General features: G+C 34.1%; 2 protein-coding genes across 2 annotated transcripts; both read left to right on the top strand.

Moving 5' to 3' along the window:
- Positions 1 to 3,958: 3,958 nt before the first annotated feature.
- LOC133188838 (uncharacterized) lies at positions 3,959 to 5,941 on the top strand. Its single transcript, XM_061324321.1, has one exon. It carries the CDS (start codon positions 3,959 to 3,961, stop codon positions 5,939 to 5,941), a length of 1,983 nt encoding a protein of 660 aa, XP_061180305.1.
- Positions 5,942 to 9,254: 3,313 nt separating this feature from the next.
- LOC133188362 (uncharacterized) lies at positions 9,255 to 17,456 on the top strand. Its single transcript, XM_061323747.1, has 10 exons — positions 9,255 to 9,350; positions 10,293 to 10,421; positions 11,631 to 12,216; positions 12,757 to 12,847; positions 13,315 to 13,449; positions 14,087 to 14,210; positions 14,528 to 14,659; positions 15,178 to 15,515; positions 15,842 to 15,983; positions 17,036 to 17,456. The coding sequence occupies exons 2-10, from the start codon at positions 10,304 to 10,306 to the stop codon at positions 17,335 to 17,337; spliced, it is 1,968 nt and encodes a 655-aa protein (XP_061179731.1). The 5' UTR covers positions 9,255 to 9,350; positions 10,293 to 10,303; the 3' UTR covers positions 17,338 to 17,456.
- Positions 17,457 to 25,749: the final 8,293 nt, after the last annotated feature.

Here is a 25,749-nt window from a genome sequence, read left to right as displayed (position 1 = left end):
TTTAAACTTTGTACAGGTTGTGTGTATCACTTTGTGTCTACATTCTGATACAAAATTTGTTCAGGAAACTGCTACTCGTTATTCCGGAAGTTCACAAGTGGCAGACATCGCCCTCTGCTGTTTACTATTTTCCGAATGTTTTTGTTACATTGCATATGATTGGTCGAAAGTTTTGTCACTTTGTTATCTCGCACACTAAATATTCGGTTCCATATATATTTGTTTCCTAATTAAAATTTTGCTAGCACCCCCTCGCCCCGAATCAAATCGTTGGGTTGTCCCCTTAGGCAATAAATAGCGGTTTGTTGCATTTAAACATCTGAAACTAAGGCGAAATATCATGAATTTTTCCATGTAAAAACTTAAGTATTTTAGCGTTGAAAAGTGAAAATAATCCATTGAATAAAATTGATATTTTTCACACAGTGCTTCTTGTATTCTAATTACTTAGAAAGCATTTTAAACTATATTTACATTTTTATTTCACATATACATGTGTAAATGAAAATAATTAGGACAGCCCCGTAGCAAAGGTTTGAAAAAAGGGGGGGGGGGCTTCCAAAAAATCTGACGAGCAACCTTGGACAAAAAGCTAAATTGTTGGGGGGGGGGGGGCTTCTCAGAATAATTCTGACAATTAAAAAATAACTAAATGTCCAAATCATGGAATTTTGCAGTGCTCGACCTTAACACAAAAAAGCGGGAAAGTTTACTATAGCAATACTCAGAAAAAAGTGGAGGAGCAGACCCCCCCCCCCCGCCCCACCCCTGTGTTCTATTTCAGGCCTGAAGGAGGAATCAATGTCTAGTTCAGTAAGGGAAGTCCCTACTAAAGGATCATCCCAGAAGATGGTATATAATAGAAAAGAGGATAAAATTTGAATTAAAAAGAGAAAAGTGATGGATGAAAATGAGTTAGTAAAACCTACTTCACTATTGTGCAATAAATATAAAATTAGGAGTGCTATATAAAGTCAGCCTTTAAAATAAGAGAAGTAATTGTACATCAGCATAAATTATTTGTTTTTTTTCAATATTTACATGACCCTACATTAAAATTTAGTTGTAGGCCGTGAGCAAATTTTCCCCACAGTTTGCAGACTCTCTCTCTCTCTCTCTCTCTCTCTGAATATTCTCCATAGTATTTCTTGACCTTTCTCACTGGTATTTCCTCGTACTGTTTCCAGCCCTTTTCACAGGTATTTCCCCACACTGTTTTTAGACTCTCTCACTTCGTCTTGCTTTATGACAGTGTAGACCGAATACTATGTTGCGGGTCAGGTTCTCTGTAAATCCCTGGATTTTCAATGAAGTTTTTTGAGTTGTTCTGTGAAAATATAGTATGGGAGGAGTCGATAATGATTTGCAGTAATATTCTCTCGTCTTGATATATAATTATGAATTTGACTCCTGGCTACCAGTTTCCTTGCTGAGATAGGATATGCTAGTTCGGTCACGTATAATGGCTGTCTAGTGTCATGTATAGAATAGGCGACATTTTAACAAGAAATGGAGCCTATCCTCTATACTCTCCTGGCATAACAAGCACTCTCTATTCACTTCATACTGATTAAACTTGTTTGTGTTGGTTTGTTACCGGTAGGTGTTTGTTGCGAGTTGGGCTTTTACAATGGCTTTCCTGGAAGCATTAGGAGAATCTGTACTTGCCTGCCATAGTAGATGAGGATGTCAACACGAATTTGTCTGTAGTTTGAGATCGTGTAGGGAAACGTTTCCTGAAATTTCAATTTCATTTTTAATTTGCCAATAATCATGACATTTTTTTTTATTCCTGCTTCCACTGATTGGCTTCTAATTAAATATCTCTTATATTTCCTAATAGATCGAGTGGATCTGGCAGATCATACTTTTCTTACGTACTTTTAATTGGTCCTAATTAATCAGTTGGAACCTTTACTTCCAGACTTTATTATGAACTGTCGTACTGCTATTTTGATGCTCTAGTTGAGGGATGTTTGGCAACATTAAGGAAAGGAATCAGTATGGGCCTCTATCGTTTTGGCTCCATTGCTGGCTATAGTGGCTACTGACGCAGTCATTTAGGGGAGAGTTTGAAGTTGCTTCAACACCTTCTTTTGATATCTTTCGAGTTTCTCCAGATCCATTTTCCTTACATTTGATAATTCAATCCCATGGAGGAGTCTAGGTATAACAAATGTCGTCTACATATTTACAGTAATGATAAGGGATAGCGCATTTTTGATCATGAATGCCACTTCCTAGTAGAGCATAAAGAGTTCGTGAAGTTTCTATTCTTTGAACTATATAAGGAGAATTTGTTGGGTTTCTTTCAAAACCTAAAGGTTTTAAGGAGGTTACTAAATCACATCATTTCCGAGCTTTGACCTCAATGTTCTGTTGTTGTTGTTTTTTGTTTTTGTTTTTTTTTTACCAGTATTAAGAAACAAGTATTTGACGAGTTTATACTGAATTTGTATTTGAAGTTGTATCTACAATATTAGTCAGGACCTGTTCATCTATTTGATTTTAAGTTAATAGAGTAATGCCATATCTGCGCATGTTGGTGAGGTAATAGAAAGGGTTCCGATATACACCCTTTCAGGAATTGACTACAGAGAATCGGTTCAGATCTTTATATTGAATCTTTTGTACATTAGTGTAGATAATTTGCCCTGCTGTCTTATATTTTGATAGAGTTTCGTTCCATTTTATTATAGTGTAAGCATCAGTATGTAGAGATTTCACTAAGTTCCAAAAGTCACTTTCAGTACCATCTTTATACAGTTTGCACAGCAAATTTTCATGCCATACTACATCAAACGCCTTTTCTGCATCAATGGTTTGTCAAACATAATAAAAAATATATTCAGTCCCCTGTTCCTCACGATATAAAAAAGCACCCAGTATATAAAAATGATAATTATTGATAGTGGTGTAGAATAATTCGTTAATAATTTAAAACCTGTTTTAGTTAGAGAACCATCTCCCTCTAAACTGCTGCCATGATAGCCTCAGATCTCTCTCATAAGAATATCAATGTTAAGCGTTTTTTATTTATCTATTTTTTTATTTTTATTATTATTATTATTTTTTTTTTTGGCAAATAGCGTTTTTATTAAGTTTACATTAAATCTGGACTAGGGGCAGTATTTCTTGGCTTACTGGAGGAATCAGTGAAGGTATATATAAAAGGTTTAATAAATGTATGTTTTGAAGCAATCTAAAGACACATAAAGTAAAACTCTTTAGCAGAGCGTGACTTTACATCATTATTTATATAAAAAGAATTGGTTGTGCTCAATATCAGTTATTGATCTTTTATACTGGTGCTTTATTGACTTCTTTTAAATCCATTTCCTCTGGTTTGCTTTCAGTTAATGTTTGTCATCGCTGAAAAGAAATAAAGAATATAATGCAAGTTCCTTCTATAGTAGCCCCACGGTTCATGTTCAGATATTATCTATATAACTTAAAATCAATATGTTCCACATTTTAACCAAATTTCGATTTTAAAGTGCATTCTTCTCTTCATACCTTTAGAATGTACATACTGTATGTACATGTACAATGAAATTTACATATGCTTGAATTCCAATCAGCCAGAAGAGCTTAAAAGAGCCGTCACGTTCTTTTTCCGGTAGATTTCCTTTCAAATTGGAACCTGTATATCTGCGATCCCGTAGCAGATTTATAGAGGTAACATTCATTTAACATCGTCTTTTGAAGTAAATTATTTTTCCTTGCGATGTCATGAAAATTTTCTAAAAAGATTGTCTCAATAATTATACGTTCCTACTTATAGCTAGAAATAAAACGAGCTGTATCTGAATGTTTTTACCAATATTAACTGATTGTTTGAACCATGAATTTATGCATTTTCTGTGCTTGTGGTCATTAAGAATAAGGCACATGTATATGATCCAATAATCATATTGGTAACTCTGGGTTGTTTTGTTTTTTTTTTAACAGATCTACAATGGATTCAGCCTTTATAACCTGTAAAATTTGTTCCAAAAAATTTACTGACCCTTGTCATTTGGAGTGTTTGCATGATTTCTGTAAAGAGTGTATTCGAAATGATCTGAAACAAAATCTAAGCACAAGACTAGATGCATATTCATGTCCAATTTGCAAACAACTAACACCAACCAAAAACAAATCTCCCGAAGATTGGGTTGAGCAACTTCCACCGAGTGACTTTGTATCCGCCCTAACGGAAGTGTATAAACTGAAAATAGATGATGTCTATTGTTCTCCTTGCAACCGGAAGGGGAGGTCAACAACAGGAAGTAAATGGTGTCGAACTTGCCGTGAGACCCTTTGTATAAATTGCCTCGACGTTCACGGTTCATTGAAAACTACGATGAAACATACCATTCTGGACCTACAGGAAGTCAAATCCAGAGAAACAAAGAAGATCATTTTCGATCCAAACTGTATGAACCATGAACATCAACCTCTGACGTCATTCTGTGAAGCTCATGACGAACTAATATGTTCGCTTTGTATCGGAGAGAAACACAAAGACTGTACATCGATCAGGACTATCAACGACGAAGTTAAAGACAAGTCGCATGAAATTCAAGATATCTCATCGAAAACTTCAGAACATCTTCAGATCACTAATAACGCCTTACAGTCGTCACAGGCATCTCTCCGAGAACTGGACAATTCGTTTCTGAACTTAAGCAATAGTATTCGAAGTGTTCGAAAGCGTATCGATGAAATGCTTAGTAAATACGAACGAAAGTCTTTGGAAAAACTTGCTGGGATAGAAAATGAATTCCGAGAAAAATTGCAACATGACATACAAAAATTAGAATCCTTAAACGCAGAATGTTCACACACAAATCAATTGCTCGGCAATGTGAAAGATTATGGTACAGATGGTCACATCTTGCAATGTCTCCAACAAGTTAGAGGTAGGAATGTCAGTCACTCGACAGTTGTTGAAGAATATAAAGAAATGTATGGATTGCCAACGGTTAATTTTGTGATCAACAGTCAACTGGATGATGTGCTGAACACCTTGACTTCTGTAGGAGAGCTTGTCGTGAATGATATTGGAAACAACAAGAAAACACAGCAGCTGCCTTCTAAATCCAGACAGACAGAGCATAAACCAAAACTTACAGAGATAAAACGTAGGTTAGCGGACAAAACGGTGTCTGTGAGAACTCGGTCTGACGAGAACGCGTGTTTGATCACAGGCATTCTCTCTTTGCCTTCACTAGACTGGTTTCTCTGTGACAAAGGAAACAAAAAATTAAAACTTTATGACAGTCAGTTTCAGATTAAGTCGGAGCACATCCTCGAACAAACGCCATATGACACCACCTGCCTCGATGACCACGTGGTTGCTGTGACGGTGCCAGAGGAAATGAGAATATTGGTCTTCAGGGTCCTAGCTGGAATCAATTTACAAGAGGAACTGAAGATAAACGATCGCTGCTACGGAATAAGTTATTCTTCAAAAGAGGACAAATTTGTAGTAACGTGTCCTTTTGCATCACCAGCTTCTGTTCGAATTCTTTCCAGAAAAGGAGAAGAATTGATGAATCTAACTCCAGAAGAGAACCTGCAGTCTTTGTTTCTTCGTCCATGGTATGTCGCATTTGATGGAACTGGAAACTCATATTTTGTCAGCGATAGTCAAAGGAATCGGGTTACATCTATCACTAGATCTGTATACAGACGGTTTCACTACACGCACGCTAACATGAAAAGCCCACGTGGTCTAGCTATGATATCGAATGGCGAGATGTTCATCGCGGGATGGGGTTCGGACACTGTGCACAGAGTTGATGAGAACGGAAGACTCAAGGAAGAATTTTTGTCCCGCCATGATGGGATCATAAGTCCTCAGGCCGTTTGTGTATCGAAAGACAACACCACACTGGTCTTGTCTCTAGATCAGACCAGCTGTCGTAGCGATCTGCTGCAGATTTTTCTTATATGAACATATACGTATACAGTGCATCTTTTCTAATTTTAAAGCCTTGTTAAACTGTTAGTGTAATGAATCCAATTTCAGTTTAGCCGATAAACTAACTTGTTTCTGCTTGAACAAATATACTCATCTTTTGGAGAAAGCATAGAATGACACACTATATGCAATATAATATTATAATATAATATTATATAATATATAATGAATAATCCGATCCGCTGTCAGGTGATGTATTTCAAGGATTTTCTTGGAAAATATGTATTATTGTTGTAGTATGGAAAGGAGGAATGAGTTAATATACATTGAAAACTCATAAATAGATATATAATGAAAAACATACGGCTGGAGCGGGAATCGAACCCGGGACCCCTGCATTACTAGTCAGGTGCTCTAACCACTGAGCTATCCAGGCCGATGTCCTCCATCCAGCCTAAATTCCTACATTGTACACAAAGGAGGAACCAGATCTCTGTGTTTTTGGATTATCATTGTAAATATACAGTTTATAGGAAACTTAAGGCGTTTTCCACAGACACCTGATGAATGGATGATGTAACCCCGTCCCCTTTCTGAGAATTTGTATTAGACACGATTACTTACCAAAAATACATGAATTCCTAGCCTATCATACCTATATTCCGATATCTCATATCGTTTTCCGTTTTTGTTAAGTTATAGAGGTTGGCCGTCTACGGTATATAAAAAAATAATACCATTTTTAATTTATATAGGGCCAATCTCTTAACCGTAACAAAAGCGAAAAATTATATCAGATATTGGAATACTAGTATAGGTATGGAGGATAGGAATGCATGTATTTCTGATAAATTTTCGCGTCTAATAATAAAAATTCTCAGAAGGTTGTGTGGGTTTAACATGCATGTCCAAGACGAATTCGATGTCGATATTGACAATAACGATATTGACAATATCGCATCGATACCGATCCTGATCAGTACTATGAAATTGAAAATACTGGATACCATGTACAAGACAGAGAGCTGTATGTCGATATCGACTATATCATGATGATATCGTATCGATATACGATCCTGAAGTGTAAAATTTATTTTCAAGTTAAGGTATAACTTAATTATTTAAGCCCACAAGCGAAATCAATATTGATTCATTGTAAATAAATAAGGATGACAAACAGAACGTTAAGGGTCGTTAATGTCAGGGTTAGGGTTAGGGGTAAGGTGAAGTTTGGTAAAAACGTGTTTTGAACAATCATGATTCGATATTGACAGTAGGACAAAGTTATAGGAAAGTAAATACACACAAATATTGCATGAAGAAATACAGCCACAAGAGCGATGACAAAAATGGCACAAATGATTCGATATTGATGCGATATCGACCACAAGCTAGTACAATCTTCATCAGATACACAATAGCAAGGGCGGTGTCAGCCATGGGTTGAGCAAACACGATTCGATATCGACGAAAACTTCATAAAGCGATAGTGTTCAAATAACCCACATGTTTAAAAAAAAAACATAGTATTAAGAGTGGTAACCATTCGATGGCGATGCGATGTGGGGGATGACGTGGAAATTGACTGTAAGGAAACATCGATCGTAAATAGAAAGTATTCTTATACACACAAGTATACAGAAATATTGTAGCATTTTAAACTATAAAAAAGTAATCCGTCAGGTACCTGTGGTTTGTTCAGTCAAGAATAACACATTACTCAAAATGCACGACTGTGCATCGTCAAATAAGAGATCCATATGATTAAGAAAAGTACTTACCTAACTAATTTAAAATTTCACTTCTATTTATCTTTGAAAACTGTCCAAGAAAAAGAAAGCTCGAGAGCTGGAGATGAAAACGGCAAAACGATCGATCAAACAACCACAATCACACGCAAGTAAGGAGGAGTCAAATGATGTACACTTCTTGGTGAGGCTTTAGACACCCCCACGCCCGACCCCAATTTGAAAGAAGTGTGAAGATACCAAACAATTATCATGCTCAAAAGTCTATTTTAACCATAGAATTTGCGAAATGTTGATTTTCAACAAGAAATTTGATACCTTGTATTATCAATTTATTTGTCAGTAGCCTGCCTCGTATTAGAAATTGTTCGTACGTAGAAAATTCTCATGCATATCGAATCAACTGGGAGACACACCAGAGGCCCAAAGTCCTTATAGCGGTCACTTGAATATGATACAACCATGTGGAGGATCCACAGAAGTATAGCATAAAACAAAATAAACTGAAAGATGAAGCTATATTGCCCAAAGGCAGAGAAATATGATGATCAGGGATCATCAAAATAATTAGTCTAGCACTCGGTAACAAATCTTAAAGTATTATATTTACTTGCCTGGCTAACCCATATTTGTCACTATTACCATGCAGACTAAACAAAACAGTGCTTGAGTACTATTATAGCAACTGAGTCAATCTCATTTTCACATTGGCCTCTCTCGGTCTTTGAAGAACATTTAATGTACAAAGATAAGGAACGAGTATTTATGTCTCATTTTTATTTATTATTAACAAGTCTGTCTGCCTAATAAAAGCTATGCAATTAATTTTTGTATTATGTATTATACAAATACTTGTGTATGGGCCTTTCAAATAAATTATTAAATAATTAAATTAAATGATTATTTACCGTGATTTATTATCATAGGTGAATTGCAAAGGGGAATAATAACTCCTCTCAGTAGAATACAATTTAATAGAACCCTGCCCAGCACCATAGCACTTGATCAAGGTGTCAAGAACTACAAAAATCTGTTAAAAATATCCTTTCTTATTATATTTATAACTTTGTACTCTGTTTGCCCCCTAGATGTCCAGGAGCGGAGAAGAAAACTTTTAAAGAAATAATCCATTTTCACTAAAGATTCAACACAGCTCTACTCTAACTCCGGGAGCTAGAGAGTCCAGAACCCCTGACACTGGGGCTATGAAATTCACAATTTTGACAGAGGCAAACTCGCTCGTCATAACAATGCTTTTAGTGTATCTGCTACATACCCAGGAGCAGATAAAAAGATTTTTAAAAGGAAATAATGCATTTTCACTCAATAATCAATAACCCCCCGATCCCTGACTTTTGGGGGGGGGGGGGTCTTTTTTACCCTTTCCCCGGTCCAAGCAAACTTAAATAAAGAAATTCAGTTCAAAGCCTAAAATTTATGTTAATGAATCTATTTAAAATGTTATAATTGGTAGAGGAATGAATTTGCACATGTCAGACCAGTCATAAATAACAGACAAAGCATTTTAGGAAACTTTTTGGTTAGTGTGTTTTTAACCAATTGAATGAGAATGAAATGACGAACGAATTGTCTAAAAGCGACAGTTCGCGAAAACAATGAAAAACTACAGAACAAGGAAAAAATCAATTATTGATAAAAATAGATAAGAAAGCAAGTTTTTAGGGTAGAACCAGGTAAGAATTTTGTTTGTTTACAAAGTAATTATACCTTAGAGTTAATGACAATCTTAAGGGAATGCCAAGTACGTTTTTTTATTAAAGCTGCCATTAACCGTCAGGATGACGCCATTTTGACTGTAATCAAATGTAAATATTTTGCTATTTCTCATCATAATTTGACATTTTCACTGTAATTTCTGTTCTTGGTTAAATAATGATTTAAAATGATTTTTTTTGTTCCCGTGAGTTGGGTTACGGTATTTATTTGTTCTCCCCAAAGGTGTAAAGATTTTGTACTTATATTTATACTAGGGGAATTCCAGTCTGTAAATCCCCCACTGGAAATTTCATCAGACATTCTGAAATATTGTTTTATGTAAATATTCATAGATTTTGGGATTATTCATGCTACAATGTGAGTAATTGATCATTTTGAACTTAGTATTGACTATATTCTATGACGGAAAGTTAACAAAATTGAAATGAAATTAAAATCAAATAGAAAAATGGAGCGATACTGGTATTACTTCCTTATCTTATTCCTTGTAATTTATGTAAAAAAATCTATTGATTTAGAAAATGTCTTTACAAGTACAATAATGCCTTCAGAGTTTGTGATGATTTATAAAAATGAATCATTTTTGTAATGTTGGATAATAGATACTTGTAAACAGGAAGCCCCACCCTTTTCAGACAATGAAATAGAGTACATTTATTTTCCTATTTCAGTATGCTGGAACATCTGTTTATTTCCAATAAAGTCCATCTGTACATCTTGAAAAATGATGTTTTTTGAAAAGCAATGGAATTTAATGACATAACAGATTGTATCTCTTTCTTGAATGCGTGTTATTTGATTGCATGGTTTCCAGACAGAGGAAACTGTGAGAATTGATATGTTTATTTAAATCTGCATCCACATTATAAAATTTCCTGTTTTTTTTTTTTTTTAACCAGTCTCAGACAGTATGGAGAGGGTGGTGTACCAGCAGCCTATGGATGATGGAGGTCAGGAGCATCATCCCATGTTGTTGAATGATGGCCGAGAGGTTCCCAAACTGCCTCAGCCTGATCTAACAATATATGGTAATTTGTGATTACATTTTGCATTGAGTATCAAAATCCACTCTACAATCTGTTACAGTAAATAGCAGGAGGATTACATTTCTTACGCAAATTTCATTGATATATTTAAACTTAAAGACATCTGAAATGTGAAAGTATCATCAATGTTATGTAAGTATCACAAAACATTGAAAAAGAATATTCCTTGTCAGTCAGTAAACACAACATATTTATTTTTTTTATGCCCTGCTATGAATATGGGTGGGGCATATAGTGTTTGTCATGTCCGTCTTCCATCCTTCTGTCTGTCCTTCAGTCCCACTTTGCGTTTAGCTCGGTTCAAAGCTCAGTTTCAAAGAAACTCTCCAAGATATTTTTATCAAACTTCATGTGCTGATAGATATTGATGAGAGCAACATTTTTGGACCTTGACCTTTCCTTTGACCTTGACTTCACTTTTCTTAAATTAGTGTTTAGCTCAGTTTTAAAGAAACCATTCAGGATAGTATTATCAAACTTCATATGCTGATACATACTGATAAGAGCTATTCAACTGCATCAACATTTTTTGACCTTGACCTTTCCTTTGACCTTGACCCTATTTTTCTCAATTTGTGTTTTAACTCAGTTTTAAAGAAACCATTCATAATATTTTTATCAAACTTCATATGCTAATACATACTGATGTAAACTTTCAACTGCATCAACATTTTTTGACCTTGACTTTTCCTTTGACCTTAACTTCATTTATTTAAAATTAGTGTTTAGCTCAGTTTTAAATAAACCGTTCCAAATATTTTTATCAAATTCAATATGCTGATATGTATTTGTGAGAACTATTCAACTGCATCAAAAATGTTTAACCTTGGAACTTTCCTGTCACCTTGACCTCACTTTTCTTAAATTTGCATTTTGCTTCGTTTTAAAGAAACCATTTAAGATATATTTATGTAAGCTTATGCACTTATACATAATTTGGTGATAATTTATCATTTATATCTAACTTTTTAGATTTCAATTTCAATTTTAAAGAAACTATTCAAGATATTCTCATCAAATTTTATACACTAATACAAATTTTCATGTTGCATTACAAATATACCCTTGGTGGGGCATTCATGTCTTATGGACATATTTCTAGTTTATACAGAGAAACATTTAGTGAAAAATGCAGTTTAAAAAATTTTAAAGTTTATTACTAAGAAACTTTAACTCTGGCTTTTGCAACAGGTAATGATCTCTCCTACTTCACTCTGTTGAGACAACAGCTGAGTAACAGCTCGCATCAGAAACACCATGGATTTATTCACAGCAATCAGCAACCACAAAAGATCAAGCTTAATGTCTCCAAGGCAACACGGGTCCTTGAGCCTCCTCCTTCTCCGGATGAAGTTATCTTGATTGACAGTGATGAAGAAGATGACAGCACATCATCAAAGATTAATTTTCCCAAAGAATTCAAAGATCTTCAGATGGAAAGCTCAATTCAACTGAACCAGACTGTGGATTCTTCTGCTTGGACTCATCCGACTTCTCCTGCTCCAAGATGTGTACCAGTCCAAAAAAAGAAGCTGCGTATGTCCACCAAACTGGTAGCCGATGAGGAGGATCAAGGTTGTGACCTGAAACTAAAGCATGAAGATATCAAGACCATGGTGGTGGATCCTACTCCGGAACCGCAGACAATAGACACAGGACAGCTGGGAATACAGATGAGAACAGGAGGAATTGATGACTTAAATGAGATTCTCGAGTTGATGCATGAGATTGGCGAGATTCCGAAAGTGAAGGAGAGGAAAATCAGTTTTGAGGAAGGGTAAGAATTTTATCACCATAATAATACTTTTTACAGAGAATTTCTGTTTCTTTTTTCAATCAAAGGATGCCAAACACCTTGATAATAGATCCAAGTGTGTGCATGTAACACTGTAAATGAGGCAGAAGAAGACAAAGACAGCTTTTGCTCTGAAACATGAACAGTACAGAACTGGGAAACAGTTGTGTTCACTCAGCTGCAAAATCATAGTTTTAATTATTTTATTAATCTGTATCATTTTGTTCATATTGAAACTCTATGCTCTAAGAGTGTCTGTAGAAATATCATATTGAAAATCAGTTGGGTAGGTTCTGTTGAAAATTATGGAAGATATTGCAGAGTCAAAATTCCCTTCCACTCACCTGGGTTTGAAATAATTCTTCCTTCTAAGTTTGAAATAATTTTACATATTAAAACTTTACAAGTAAATACCTTTGAGGCAGTGGGCCACATTTATTTCCCTAGCCCTTTTTTTCCTCGTATGAAATCATTGACATGGAGAAGGAAGTTAACAATACAACTATGCATTTATTTTTGCAGGAAAGTGGTGGATGGAGAGAAGGAGGCACTAGTAGAACTGCTGAACACCCAGGAGAAACTGAAGAATGGAACCACAGGAGTCATCTGTCAGGTACGTAGGAGCTAGTTCAAGAAATATGTGTCTTCACACATGCCTAAATTTTTAAAGAAATTTTTAGTGACTTACGTGTATTTGTTTTCCTCAGAAAATGAATGAGTTTATTTACAATATTGTTGAAAACTTGAAATGTTTGTAAAATCTGTGTATGGTCTAATTCACTGAATTATTGATTAAATCAAATAAAAGTGTAACTTGCTTGGACATTCTAAATTTGCATTTCAAAGAACATAAGCATTTAGAAGTAGAAATTGCTTTCTCAAGTTTTCAAATCAATGTAAACACTCAATGACATGTAAAATTGAAAATTTGATGGTTTTTTAAATAAAAAAAAAATATTTAAAAAAAAAACAATATCATATAAATTTTCATACAGATAAAGCTGTTTCATAATGATATTTCAGCGATTGCAGAAACATATTTCACAAATATATCTAGACTAACTTCTTTGTTATACACAGAGGTTGGAGAGTTCTCGCTACGAGGAGTACAACGAGGGACATTTCACCGTCCTAAAACAGTTGGGGGAGGGGTCGTACGGAACGGTGGACCTGTGTAAAGATAGTGCCACAGAAGAACAGTTTGTTCTCAAAAAGGTAGGCAAGGCTTGTCAGTGTTTGAAATGCCCATGTGCCCAAGATGCACAAATTTTGCAGCGGGCGAACAAATTTGCATGTATTGATGGCCGGCTGGAGGTGTTAAATTTTCGATTATTAAAATTCATACATTTGATAAATTTCTTTCATATCAACTAATAGTATTAGTATCAAAGTGTAACAAGCCAAGAGGAAGAATTCATCAGTTTATAGATTCAGGATCGAAGTTTTGGTGAAATGGTTCTAGTCACATAATGGTTAAAAGACAATATTTTCTCGGGCTATTGTATTTTTGGCATTGCTGACAACTTTTACTAGCAGTCAGCCCTGCATCTCTGGCTAATTTTACAGTGAATTTCAAACACAGCTGCTTGTATAGGTGTGATTACTCTGGTAGTACTTGAAATAATGTCAGCATAATGCCATAAATCTTGTAAATGGTTTCTTATTTGGTGCTGAGTTCCAGTTGTTTAAGGTTTAATGAATCTATTAATGAACAATCTGCATATTTTTAAATGAAAGTTTTTTTTTTTTAGAAAGGATTAACACATTATCACAATTTTTCCAGTCAGAAGAATTGTAGATATAAAATCAAAGTCAGTGAAATTGGTGTTGTGAAGAGAAATTTGTTTTGTAGGTACAGAAGGACTTCAAAGTAGAAGAAGTAGTGGTGCTGTTGTACCTTGAACATGAGAACATCACTGCTCTGTATGGATACATCAAAAGAGATGGAATTTCTGAAATTCTAATGGAGTATGCAGGTTAGAACTTAATTTTGCTCATTAGATTTAAAACATGAGCAAGTTTTAAATATAAGTACTTTTTTCCTTGATACTTATTCTTTTAAAAAAAAAAATTAAATGTTAGAGGTAAAAAAAGGAAAGAAATTGTTTATTTTATTTTGGAAGATATATGCATTAATATATTATTACTTCTAGGTTTGTATATTAGATATTTAAAAAAAAGAGAGAAGTGAAACTCAAGAACTTTTTGTATTAATATGCTATTCCAGGTTGTGCCCCATCATATGGTCATATTTATGTCAAAGGCCAGTGCATTACTGATTAAAATATTTTAGGGATGAACCTGTTGAACTTTGTCCTGAAGAAACAAACGATGGAGGAGCAGGTCATTTGGAACATCACCAGACAGGCTTTGTCAGCCCTCAAATACCTGGACCAACACCAGGTCAAACACCTGGATCTTAAACGTAAGAATTGACATATTTATTGCTTGTAGGATTACAAAAGGATTTTCTTACAGAAATGGTTGCATGCGTAACAGAATAATGCAACAAATAACAGAACGATGTACTGTCTTTTAATCAAATTATTAAGTCATTTGGGTGACCCATGTTTATCCATTTTTGTCTATCATGTGTTGTGCTTTGTAAACTTTTGAACATTTTCACTTCTTTTCTGGAAAAACAAACAATTTCAATGTTGGTACATATCACCTATGGGTAAAAGAATACAAAAATTATGGTCTTGTCCTCCCTTGAACCCATGGGATGGGTCAGGGTCTTAGGGTGGGGCTTATTTGGTCAAATATTGAAAATACGTAAAGTCTGAGAATCTTCTCTACTTATGGACATTAGGCAGACAAACTGTTTACATGATTATAATAAACACTTAACCCCCTACCAAAACTGCGAAATTCATCACCAGTCACATTTGAAGACCTATTTTAGCCATTGGGAAAAAAATTAAAGTTTTTGTCTTTACACAGCTGAGAACATCTGTGTCACAGACAACATGGTGGTGAAACTGACTGACTTTGGTTCGGCAAAAATGGCCATGCAGGAACAGGACTACCAGGGTTGGACCTCCGAGTACATGGCTCCGGAGATGTGCCGCTCCTTCCTAAAAAGCCGTTACCCCAATGTCTTCAAGGACGAGAAAGAGGACTTCTCTCTGACTGGGAAGGTTGATGTGTTTGCTTTTGGTCTTGTGGTGCAGTTCATGCTTGAGAGAGCACACACACAGACCAAATTTTACACCGATGGAGCCAACTCCTACAAAGATGTGAAAGATGTTAACCAGCTGAGATTGCAGATCATCATTGCTGTATGTAGTCTCTTTTTAAGCGTAGTTCTGTGTTCTTGATGTTACAAATCCTTGATTTTACATAACAAGGTTAGAGATTGAGGTCAAATGATCAAAATAAAATTTATCATCAGAGGAATTTGGCTTTTGTGAGGGTAGTGGAGTTCATAAACATTTTTCCCTCTCCTTTTATCTCTCTCCTAGGGAGATGTGTTGATTTCATACCCCATATTTTGACTTATTATTGACAATATTAATATATGATAAAAGAGTGAAAAATTACTCCTATTAAGTACAACATATGGTTGTTGTTTATTTGATGGTTGTGTTATTTTATCTTTTAACAGAATGCGAAGGATCCGGACATGATTCTCAAATTAATGTTGACAGAGAAAGGAAGTGTGGGCATCAGAGAACTTCTCCGAGGCCTCCTACAGGGTGTGCCTAAAAACAGACTATCCGCAGAACAAGCCCTCCTCAAGATTGAAGGTACTTTTTCATAAAGAAAGTGAAACTCATCAGGGGATGTTGTTAGCTCACCTGAGCCAAAGGCTCAAGTGAGCTTTTCTGATCAAAATTTGTCTGTTGTATGTGGTCGTTAACTTTTCACAATGTCATCTTCTTCTCCAGAACCACTGGGCCAATGTCCAACCAAACTTGGCACAGAGTATCCTTGGGTGAAGGGAAATTGAGTTTGTTCAAATGAAGGGCCACTCCCTCTTCCAAGGGGAGATAATTACAAAATAGTTGAAAATTAATGGCGTCTTTTAAAAATCTTCTTCTCAAGAACCAATGGGCCAGGAAAGATGAAACTCATGTGGAATCATCATTAGGTAGTGTATATTAAAGTTTGTTCAAATCATGACCCCCTGGGGTAGGATGGGGCCACAATGGAAGATCAAATTTTTACATAGGAATATATAGGAAAAATCTTTAAAAATCTTCTTCTCAAGAACAGCAAAGCCATGATTGCTCATATTTATGTGGAAGTATTCTCAGGTAGTGTAGATTCAATTTTGTTCAAATCATGACCCCGGGGGTAGGGTGGGGCCACAATGGGGGATCAAAGTTTTACACAGGAGTATATAGGAAAAATCTTTAAAAATCTTCTTTTCAAGAACAGCAAAGCTGTGATTGGTCATATTTAAATGGAAAGATCCTCAGGTAGTGTAGATTCAAGTTTGTTCAAATCATGACCCCTGGGGACAGTGTGGGGCCACAACGGACGATCAAAGTTTAACATAGGAGTATATAAGAAAAATCTTCTTCTTAAGAACAGCAAAGCTATGATTGGTTATATTTATATGGAAGCATCCTCAGGTGGTGTAGATTCAAGTTTGTTCAATTCATGACCCCCGGGAGTAAAGTGGGGCCACAATGGACAATCAAAGTTTAACATAGGAGTATATAGGAAAAATCTTTAAAAATCTTCTCAAGAACAACAAAGCCATGATTGCTCATATTTATATGGAAGCATCCTTAGTTAGTGTAGATTCAGTTTTGTTCAAATCAGACTTAATGCTTCATTAAAATTTTTACAGCCATGGAGAGAAAGCACATGATTCCAGGACTCCCTCCACCCGAGACGAAAGATGACACAGTATCTACGAAGTTAGCGTCTTTCCATCGACGCCGCTCTACTGCACGACAGCTCAGCACTCTGGCCTCCATTAGCAGCAACACATCTCAGATAGAGGAGCCACTGTCTCCTGGTCCTGTGAAAGGACGACGGAAGGGCAGAAAAAGAATTTGTCCTTACGACTTTGATGACAATAACAAGCCAATTGCAGTGGATGAGAATCTTCTTGGAAATGTTCCTGATTTCTCAGTGCTTCAAGCTTAAGACTTGTAAAATTTATAAATGTGAATTATGAAACTAAAAACTAAAATACCACCAACAGTTTTTTATTCTTTAGTTAAGATATGTTAGATAGTTGTTGCAAACTGCAAATGTATAAGTTTAATAAGCATTTTTGTCAGCTGTCAAATTTATTCTTTTTTTTTTTTTTTTTTTTGGTTTCTTGAATTTTTTTTTTTAAATTTCAAATATTTTTTGTTAACTTTGATAAAATACCTGAAATGACATAACAAGAAAAACTACTTGTAGGTGCCACTTGAAAAGAATTGCAAAATGATTAAGCGTCAGAAATGTACTGTAATACCATTTGTTTGACATTTTCTTGCATGTGTTTAGATATTTGAAGCAATTCTAGAGAGATAAATGCAAAGAATAATTAGAACTGTTTGTGTATCTACTCACATTTTTACACTAACAAAAAGACATTGAGGAATTTTATAAATATATATATAATTGATATTTCATCCAGGATTCTGAAATCAAAGGTTAAACCAAAAACTCCAAAATATGAATCCTGATTACACACACAAACAGTATCACAAAGGTTATAAAATGTATTCCCTGTTATATAAATTTTTCTATGATATGAAGTGAAAAAAGAATTGTGCAGCTTTTATTTCTCTAGAATACCTTATGTATAGATGAAGATCCTTAATGATGAAGTCTAAATTTGTCCAAATTTAAGTGACAAGTTCCTTTTCAACAGGCGATAATAAGGAAAAAATTCTCAAGAATTGGGGGGGGGGGGGAAAACAAACAAAACTTTTAAGAAGCTCCCTCTTTTAGTGAAGATTGAGATTGTCTAATCATGCCCAATGGGTACTATTGGAGCCACAATTGGGGGGGGGGGATTTTGCATTGGAATATATACCAAAAAATCTTTTTTAAAGTCTTCTTCTCAGGAACGGAGGTTTGTCATATTTAGATTTAAGATTGTTCAAGTCAGGTTGAGGCCAGAATAGGGGGCAGAATTTTACATTCCGATAAGTATATATTAGTGAAATCAAATAATGAAAGAGGGCTACATCTGATCATATACATCTATTGATTTACAAACATGGCCATGTAGAAAGTTTTGTCTTAGGGCAAGAGTGGGGTCACATATGGGGGTCAGATGTTTACATGGGAGTTGAAGGAATTTTTTTTACGTCAGGCCCAGTTGTGGCTCATATTTTATGGACATTTCATCAGTTACTGCGTATGCTACCAGTAAGCTGTTGTAAACAGCAGTGGGGCTAAGCGAAGTCTTCTCTGCTATGTCCACATTTTTCAATATATATTTTATTAAGATGCATTTTCACAATGACAAAAGAGAATGGGTTAAAAGCATTAGAAAAAGTGCAGCGAATGAAGACAACCACAAATCCTAGAGGCCGCATTTTTCGTCCCACCTCTCCACCAACACCCCCTGTTAAACTTTGCTAGCTAGGCAAAACAAAGGCATCTTAGGGAATCATAATATTTATCCTTTTTATTGTAAATTTCTTTGATATTTAAAGCCTTGAGAAATTCAGAAAATTTATGCATACTTTACTGTTACACATGGAATTATCAAAATACAAACCAGTGTTTTTACAGATGTTGAAATGATAGTGGCCTTTGTGTATTTAGCTGCATTCTTAACGAAGAAGGGGGGTGGGGTCTTTGTTGAAAGTGCATCTATTTCAGACTCATACGAGTTTGTTCAAGAGAAATTTAAGAGGAGCAGGAAGTTTTCTGCTAAGGAATGATGTCAGTCTTAGAACTGCATGAAGCACAAGTTCAGGTGCTTGTATTCCATGGAGAAATTGAATTTGGTTGAGTATGAAACCTTAATATTTATTGAGCCTTATGTGATGCTTCCTGGACTCGCCATTTTATTCCACCCATCCATCCATTTACATATTGCATATATCATTCATCGTTTTATGATTATGCTATTTTGACAATTGTTTTAAGCTCTATGCACGGATCTAGATGGAGGGGATGGGTGGGTCTGGACCCCCCTGGAATATGTAAAGTTATTAAAATTATACACTGAAGCAAGCAAATAAAAATGACCTTGGAACCCCCCAATCCCCCCCCCCCCCCCCGGGCGAATTTTTTTTTTTTTTTTTTTTTTTTTTTTTTTTGCATGCCAAGAAAAATTTCTGGGTTTGATAAGTTGGGGAAAGGAGTGTTTTTTGTTTTGTTTTTTTGTCAAGAAATTTTATGGATTGGCAATTTTTATTTTTTTTTTGACTGGAGTGGAACCCCCCCCCCCCCCCTTTTGAAAAAATTTCTGGATCCGTGCCTGAGCTCTAAAAATTTATGTACATAGATATGCAAACAAAGTGCTATAAAAAAATTCTTAGGATTTATTTGGATAAAGAAAAACAGAGATACTTCCAAATATTCAGTAATAAAAAAAGGTTGAGTTTGAAACCTTCTGTGTAATTATGGTACATGTATGGATTACGAACTTGTTGAGTTGTCACTTGTTGAGTATACATTGTGATCCAGGGTATGTAGGATCAATTGACACTCATGAGATTTCTTATGAGGTTTAAATTTTGCTATTGACAATATTCTTTTATGGGTATATTTGTTCACCAAATTATAGAATTAACAGAAAATTGATTAAATACATGTACTTGTCAAATGTTTGATTTTCAAACAGTGATTGTACAGGTTTTGTTCATTCATTAATGTTTTTCTATAGAAAAAGGGTGATGTTGTAAAAATTAAAAAAAGATAAATAACAACAAACAAAAGTAAAAGTTTTGATTTTTTTATTGTGAAAAAGATATTTTAAGAAAATCTTACTAGTATCACTACGCAAATCAAACCTTCAATTCTTTTCAGTCCATGTTCATAATGTTCATATGATGTTCTTAACATTATAAAGTTTAACCATTGCATGCAAATGTTTCATCATCAAAAATAAAATGGATTTCATGTATATTTATATTGTTTTGTTGTGTGACTGCAAAATTAGTTGTGGATGTTTAGAATAACTCTCTTCCATTTATGTAACTTTTTCCACACAAGTTTCAAAATGTGGTCTTTCAGAAGATATTTTTGAGTTATTTAAAATTGGTTTCACGCGAGACATTCCAGTGATCTATTGTTATCTGTATTTTCTTGTGTTGGTTGTAAAGACACAATCAGCTTCTTCTCTAAAACTACTGGGCCAATATCAACCAAATTTGGCATATAGTTAAAGGGGTCAGAATAACCCAAAACGCCTGCAAAAATCAATAATACCAAAAACAGCAATTTATTTACAGAAAAAGTATATAGCAGTGAAAATTACAATCTTGCATTTATAGTTCAGAAAAAAACTGTCTGTTTTTAGGATTTCACAAAATCGTCTATAAAGTAACGTCCATGCAATACCCGATTATAGAACTCCTAAGGTAGCATGGACGAGTCTGCATACATAGACGAGTTTGGGGTAACTTCAAAATCCATTTTACTTAAACATAAATCCCTAGAAATGTCTAGAAAATGTAAACACAAATAATACACTTTTAAAATAATTACTCACAAGAGCATGTGTACCCTAGAAATAACACTTAGTCTTCTAAAAATAAAGATTCACGAGAACACCCTAGAAATAACACTTCTCAAAATGATCATGTTTATACATGTAACAGGATGTTTAGGGGAGTAATTGAGACAATCTATATCATTACATTAAACCATTACAATTAGTTCCTGTGTTTTACAAACTAACAGTCCCATAAAATGTTTTATGCCGGTCAATAGCATTCACCAAATGTTTTAGCATATAAAGTTTGACAAAATATCTTGATTTGTTTCTTAAGACTGGGGTTTTCATTGCGCAATACTTCACGCTGCATTGGAAAAAAAGCATATTTATTCTTTTAAAGCAGCTTTTTTTTACATAATTTATAAAATATCAAATTTAGGAAATCTCAGGTTACAAAATCTTATTACATTTTTAAATAACTGATTTTTAAATAATTTTTCAAATGATGGGTAGATAGACGTCGTAATAGCGTGTTTTTGACGTTATGAATAACCGACGTTCTTTAAGAGGGGTCATTAATTATGTCAAATAAAAAGTATAAAATAGATGCTCTTGAAATTTTAAACATAGGAAATTGAGAATCTTACAATAATTTTCATTATTCTCTTTATAAATTTGTGATATCTGTCCTATTTTGTAGTACTCCATAAAAACAGGAAAATGTCATGAATTTTGACATATTTTGAGATGTCTTCTCTGGAAACCAGACGGTAGAATTTTGTGTTTCTTGCATAAAATGTACAATATAGTATTACTCATCAAATAATATAATTTGAGCAAAAAGTCTATAGTAGTATTTATATAATTTGCTCCGGAGTGCGAAAAAAGAGCATTTTCCTATATAATCCTATTAAATGTACCTGTATTTTGAGATGGTCCCTAAAATAGCTAGACGGTAGATTTTCACTAAACTTGGCATGTATACTGAAGTCACTGTAAGGTACATATGGTATAAAATTAAAGAGTTTCTCCATAGTAGTTTTCACACAATAAAGCCCCAGTCGGCTCCCTTAAGAACTGAGCTAAACACAAAATTGAGAAAAGTGAGGTCAAGGTCAAGAACAGGTAAGAAATGTTGATCCAATTGAATAGCTCCAATCAATATTTGTAAGCTTATGAAGTTTGATAAAAAGATCTTGAATAGTTTCTTTAAAATTGAGCAAAACACTTTTTTTTTTAAAAGCAAGGTCAGTGTGAAAGAAAAGGTCAAGGTAAAAAAAAAATGTTAATGCAGTTGAATACCTCCCATCAATATTTGTCAGCATATAAGGTTTTATTAAAATATTTTGATTAGTTTCTTTGAAACAGCTAAATACAAATTTTGAAAAGATGGGTCGAAGAAAAGGTAAGGGTTAAATATGTTTATCCAGTTGAATAGCTCTATGTATCAGGATATGAAGTTTGATAAAAATATATGTAAAGTCCATCTACAGGACAAACCCAGACTTCTTCCTCTCCCAAAATCTAATTGGGCTAATGTGAAAAACGTACGAGTTCAGAGAACAAGGTTTTGGTAAAATAAATGAACAAATTTTTTTTTAAAAAAAGATCATATTTTGACCCCTTTTTGGCCCCCATAGTTTAAAAATAAAAATTCTGAAACTTTATTGTACATATACAGGACACCACCAATCATATTCCAAAAGATGAGTTGCATGGTTATTGCAAAAAATGTAAGAGGAGTTAAGGCAACAGGTTTTTGTAAAATAACATTTTTTCCCCATCCTCAGGGTGAAAATTTAAATCGAAATTCAAAAACCTTATTGCACACCTGCAAAACACTCCCAATCATATTCAAACATATTAATAGACTACTGTGAAAAATGTAAGAATTCACAGAACCTGGCTTTTGTACTAAATGAACGACCCCAATCGACCCAAGGGTGAAAAACATAATTCCGAAACCTTATAATTGCATATCTACAAGACGCCAACAATCATATTTCAGAAGATGAGTTGATTACTGCCAAAAATATGAGAAGAGTTCACGGAACCAGGTTTTTGGTAAAAAAAAAAAAAAGGGTTGTTTTTTTTTTTTTACTCCCAATCGTGGCCAGGGTGAAAAAAGAAATTCAAAAATCCTAGCTGCACATTTACAAGACACCACCAATCATATTCCAAAAGATAAGTTGGTTACTACATGTTAAGAGTTCAGGGAATCCGATTTTGGAAGAAAAAAATACGATTTTTGACCCCCATTGACCTTCATTAAATTCAGACACCTAAATGCGAATCTACAGGACACACCCAGGCATCTTCCAAAATATAAATTGTCTACTGCGAAAAAATGTAATAGCAGTTCAGGGAAAAACAAATGTTTTTGACCCCCAATCGCGCCTTGGGTGAAAATTCCAGAAACCTAATTGCACAAGAACACCGACAATCATATTCCAAAAGAAAAGTTGGTAACTGCAATAAAAGTCAGATATGGTGCAGAAGAGTTTATAGGTAACTAGGTTTTTTGTAGAAAAAACGTCGTTTTTTACCCCCAAGTGATGAAATGACAACTGCTCAAAATGTAAGAGTAGTATATAGCAAGAAAAAAGTGTGACGGACGGATTGATGGACCAGAATATTAACAATATACCCGAACTTTCTCTAGAAAGTGCGGGAAAAATGACTTGTAGTCAATACTAATACAAAAAATACTAATTGTTGGTTGATATACATTTAAATTCTGTCTTGAAATTGATTGTTAAAAAGGGGCATTTTGTCCATTTTTACACGTAGCTTTTCAAGCGGTATGTTATGGCTTGCCGAAATTTCAAGACTTAAAAATCAAAAATTAAAAAAAAATTAAAAATTAAAATTAAAAATGAATAAAAACATGTTGAAATTTTTGAATCTTTAATTATGTAAGATAACGAATGTTTAGAAGCAAATATTATGCCTATTGTTTGTAATTCATTTTGGAAATAATGTTGGTAACCAAATAATAAGATGTCATCAGCTTATTTTAAATGAAACAAGCAGTCGTGCAAGTACCCAAAAGGCGGAACCCCCCCCCCCCTCCGTATGAATTTTTTGTATGTAGAACTTATATGGCCATTATCCTAAAAATCAAGGGAAAAACCGCTCTTATTTGTAAGAATTCGTCAGCTTCCGGGGGCTTCGGACCCCGGACCCACTGGGGGCTTCAATGCAGCACCAAAAACCCCTGCCTTTTACTGTGCCCCCTCCCGGTATGATATTCCTGGATCCGCCACCGTACCCCGATCATCATGTCCTTTAAAATTCTTAAAAATATCATGGAATGCAAATGTTAATAATTAACAACGTTATTCAGCAAATATGGAAAAATTGATCAGCAGTTATTTTTATCACGATGCCCTAACGGACATTTACAGAGCAATAACTGTTCGTAACCTAATGTTAATTTAATTTAATCAATATTTTATAACGTAAAGGCATTAATGACATAATTGGATTGGACATCAGGGATTGCCTTATAAGTCCACTACAAGCAGGTCAACGTTACAAATGTTTAGAATTTATAATAATGTGTAATGGTTGACAATGATGGAGAAGTTCATAATCAATAATATTAATTTCTAATGTAACGAAAAAAGAAAGCAAGAAATGAAAAAGTTAAATTAATACAAAGGAGTATAATGAAATATGGATTTTTTTTTTTTTTTTTAACAAAATAACTGAGAATATATCAATATTCTGCAATCTAAAAAAAAAATGCAAAAAGAATGCAAAAAAAAAAAAAAAAAAAAAAAAAAAAAAAAAAAAAAAAAAAAAAAGAACTGAATAGGGGGAAATAGTGCAAAAGAGAAATAATAAGATTAATATGAATTTAAATGAAATAATATCAAAATCTCTTCGAAGACTTGATATACAGTTGGACTGCTTCAAAGGGTTTATCATGTAATTGTTTATCATCAGAGAGAAGGCTAAAATAGGCTGAGCCTGCTGCCCAAAGCCATTCACTTCTGTGAATAAAATATTGTTTAAATTAAACTATAAATCATCAAACAGCAAGGTATGCTAAACATTTTTAAGATAAAATGAAATTCATCTTCTACATCATTTATGTCACATAATAATCACACTCTGTTATTTCAATTCTATATAATCTGTTTAATCAGTATTTAAGTGAAACAGCATCTTGTACTAGGTGCGGAAATCTAAGCAAGAATGATTAGCACTTAAATTTTTCTTATGCTGTCCTGCCTATAACAATCAGAGAATGATACTTTTTGAAAATCTTCAGAATATAATCGTATAAGAAAACCTCTTTTTCGATCCATGCATACCTTGCTGTTTGATGATTTATAGTTTAATTTAAACAATATTTTATTCACAGAAGTGAATGGAATTGCATGGGCAGCAGGCAACAAAATGTATTCCTTTTCAAGTTTAAAGAATATATTTAAGAAACCTATTGTAGATAGAATAAAAAATGTCATGATTTTTAATTTTGCTAACCGCGGGGAAAACATCATACATTGTCAACTAAGAAATGAATCTGTTTAATCTATTCTATTCTTTTATTTTCCTTTTTGTTTATAATGTTAAGAAGGTTGGATCCTGTTATCAAAAGTTATGAGAATTTTTATCAAGTATATTTTTAGAATCTACACACATAGCTTAATTAAAGATAAATGGGGATCAATGCGCTTCTTTTGGTGCTACGGATTATTTAATATGACCTTTTTGCACTGTAATTACGATATACATAATTCACAATATATTTGCTATACTAGTATTTGTCAAATATGATGATAGAATTCATGACAGATAATAATATATAATTTTGGACCAGTATAAAATATTTCACTGCACAAAATAACTCTTTGTGCAGGCTGCATGGGAAAATAGGAATCCAAACTTAACAATACTGTAAATACTTCGAAAGAGAACAATTGATCATTTTC

The sequence above is a fragment of the Saccostrea echinata genome, unplaced genomic scaffold (genome assembly GCF_033153115.1).
Source record: "Saccostrea echinata isolate AGI-Se365-2 ecotype Australia unplaced genomic scaffold, CSIRO_AGI_Sech_v1 ptg000016l, whole genome shotgun sequence".
Taxonomy (NCBI): domain Eukaryota; kingdom Metazoa; phylum Mollusca; class Bivalvia; order Ostreida; family Ostreidae; genus Saccostrea; species Saccostrea echinata.
Note: the sequence above shows the minus strand (reverse complement) of the source record. Positions and strands in the feature narration are given on the sequence as shown.

Coding starts and splice junctions, on each gene's coding strand:
- LOC133188838 (XM_061324321.1), top strand. CDS start 3,959: ATGGATTCAGCCTTTATAACCTGTAAAATTTGTTCCAAAAAATTTACT.
- LOC133188362 (XM_061323747.1), top strand. CDS start 10,304: ATGGAGAGGGTGGTGTACCAGCAGCCTATGGATGATGGAGGTCAGGAG. Junction 13,450..14,086: donor AACAGTTTGTTCTCAAAAAG/GTAGGCAAGGCT, acceptor TTTGTTTTGTAG/GTACAGAAGGACTTCAAAGT. Junction 15,516..15,841: donor GATTGCAGATCATCATTGCT/GTATGTAGTCTC, acceptor ATCTTTTAACAG/AATGCGAAGGATCCGGACAT.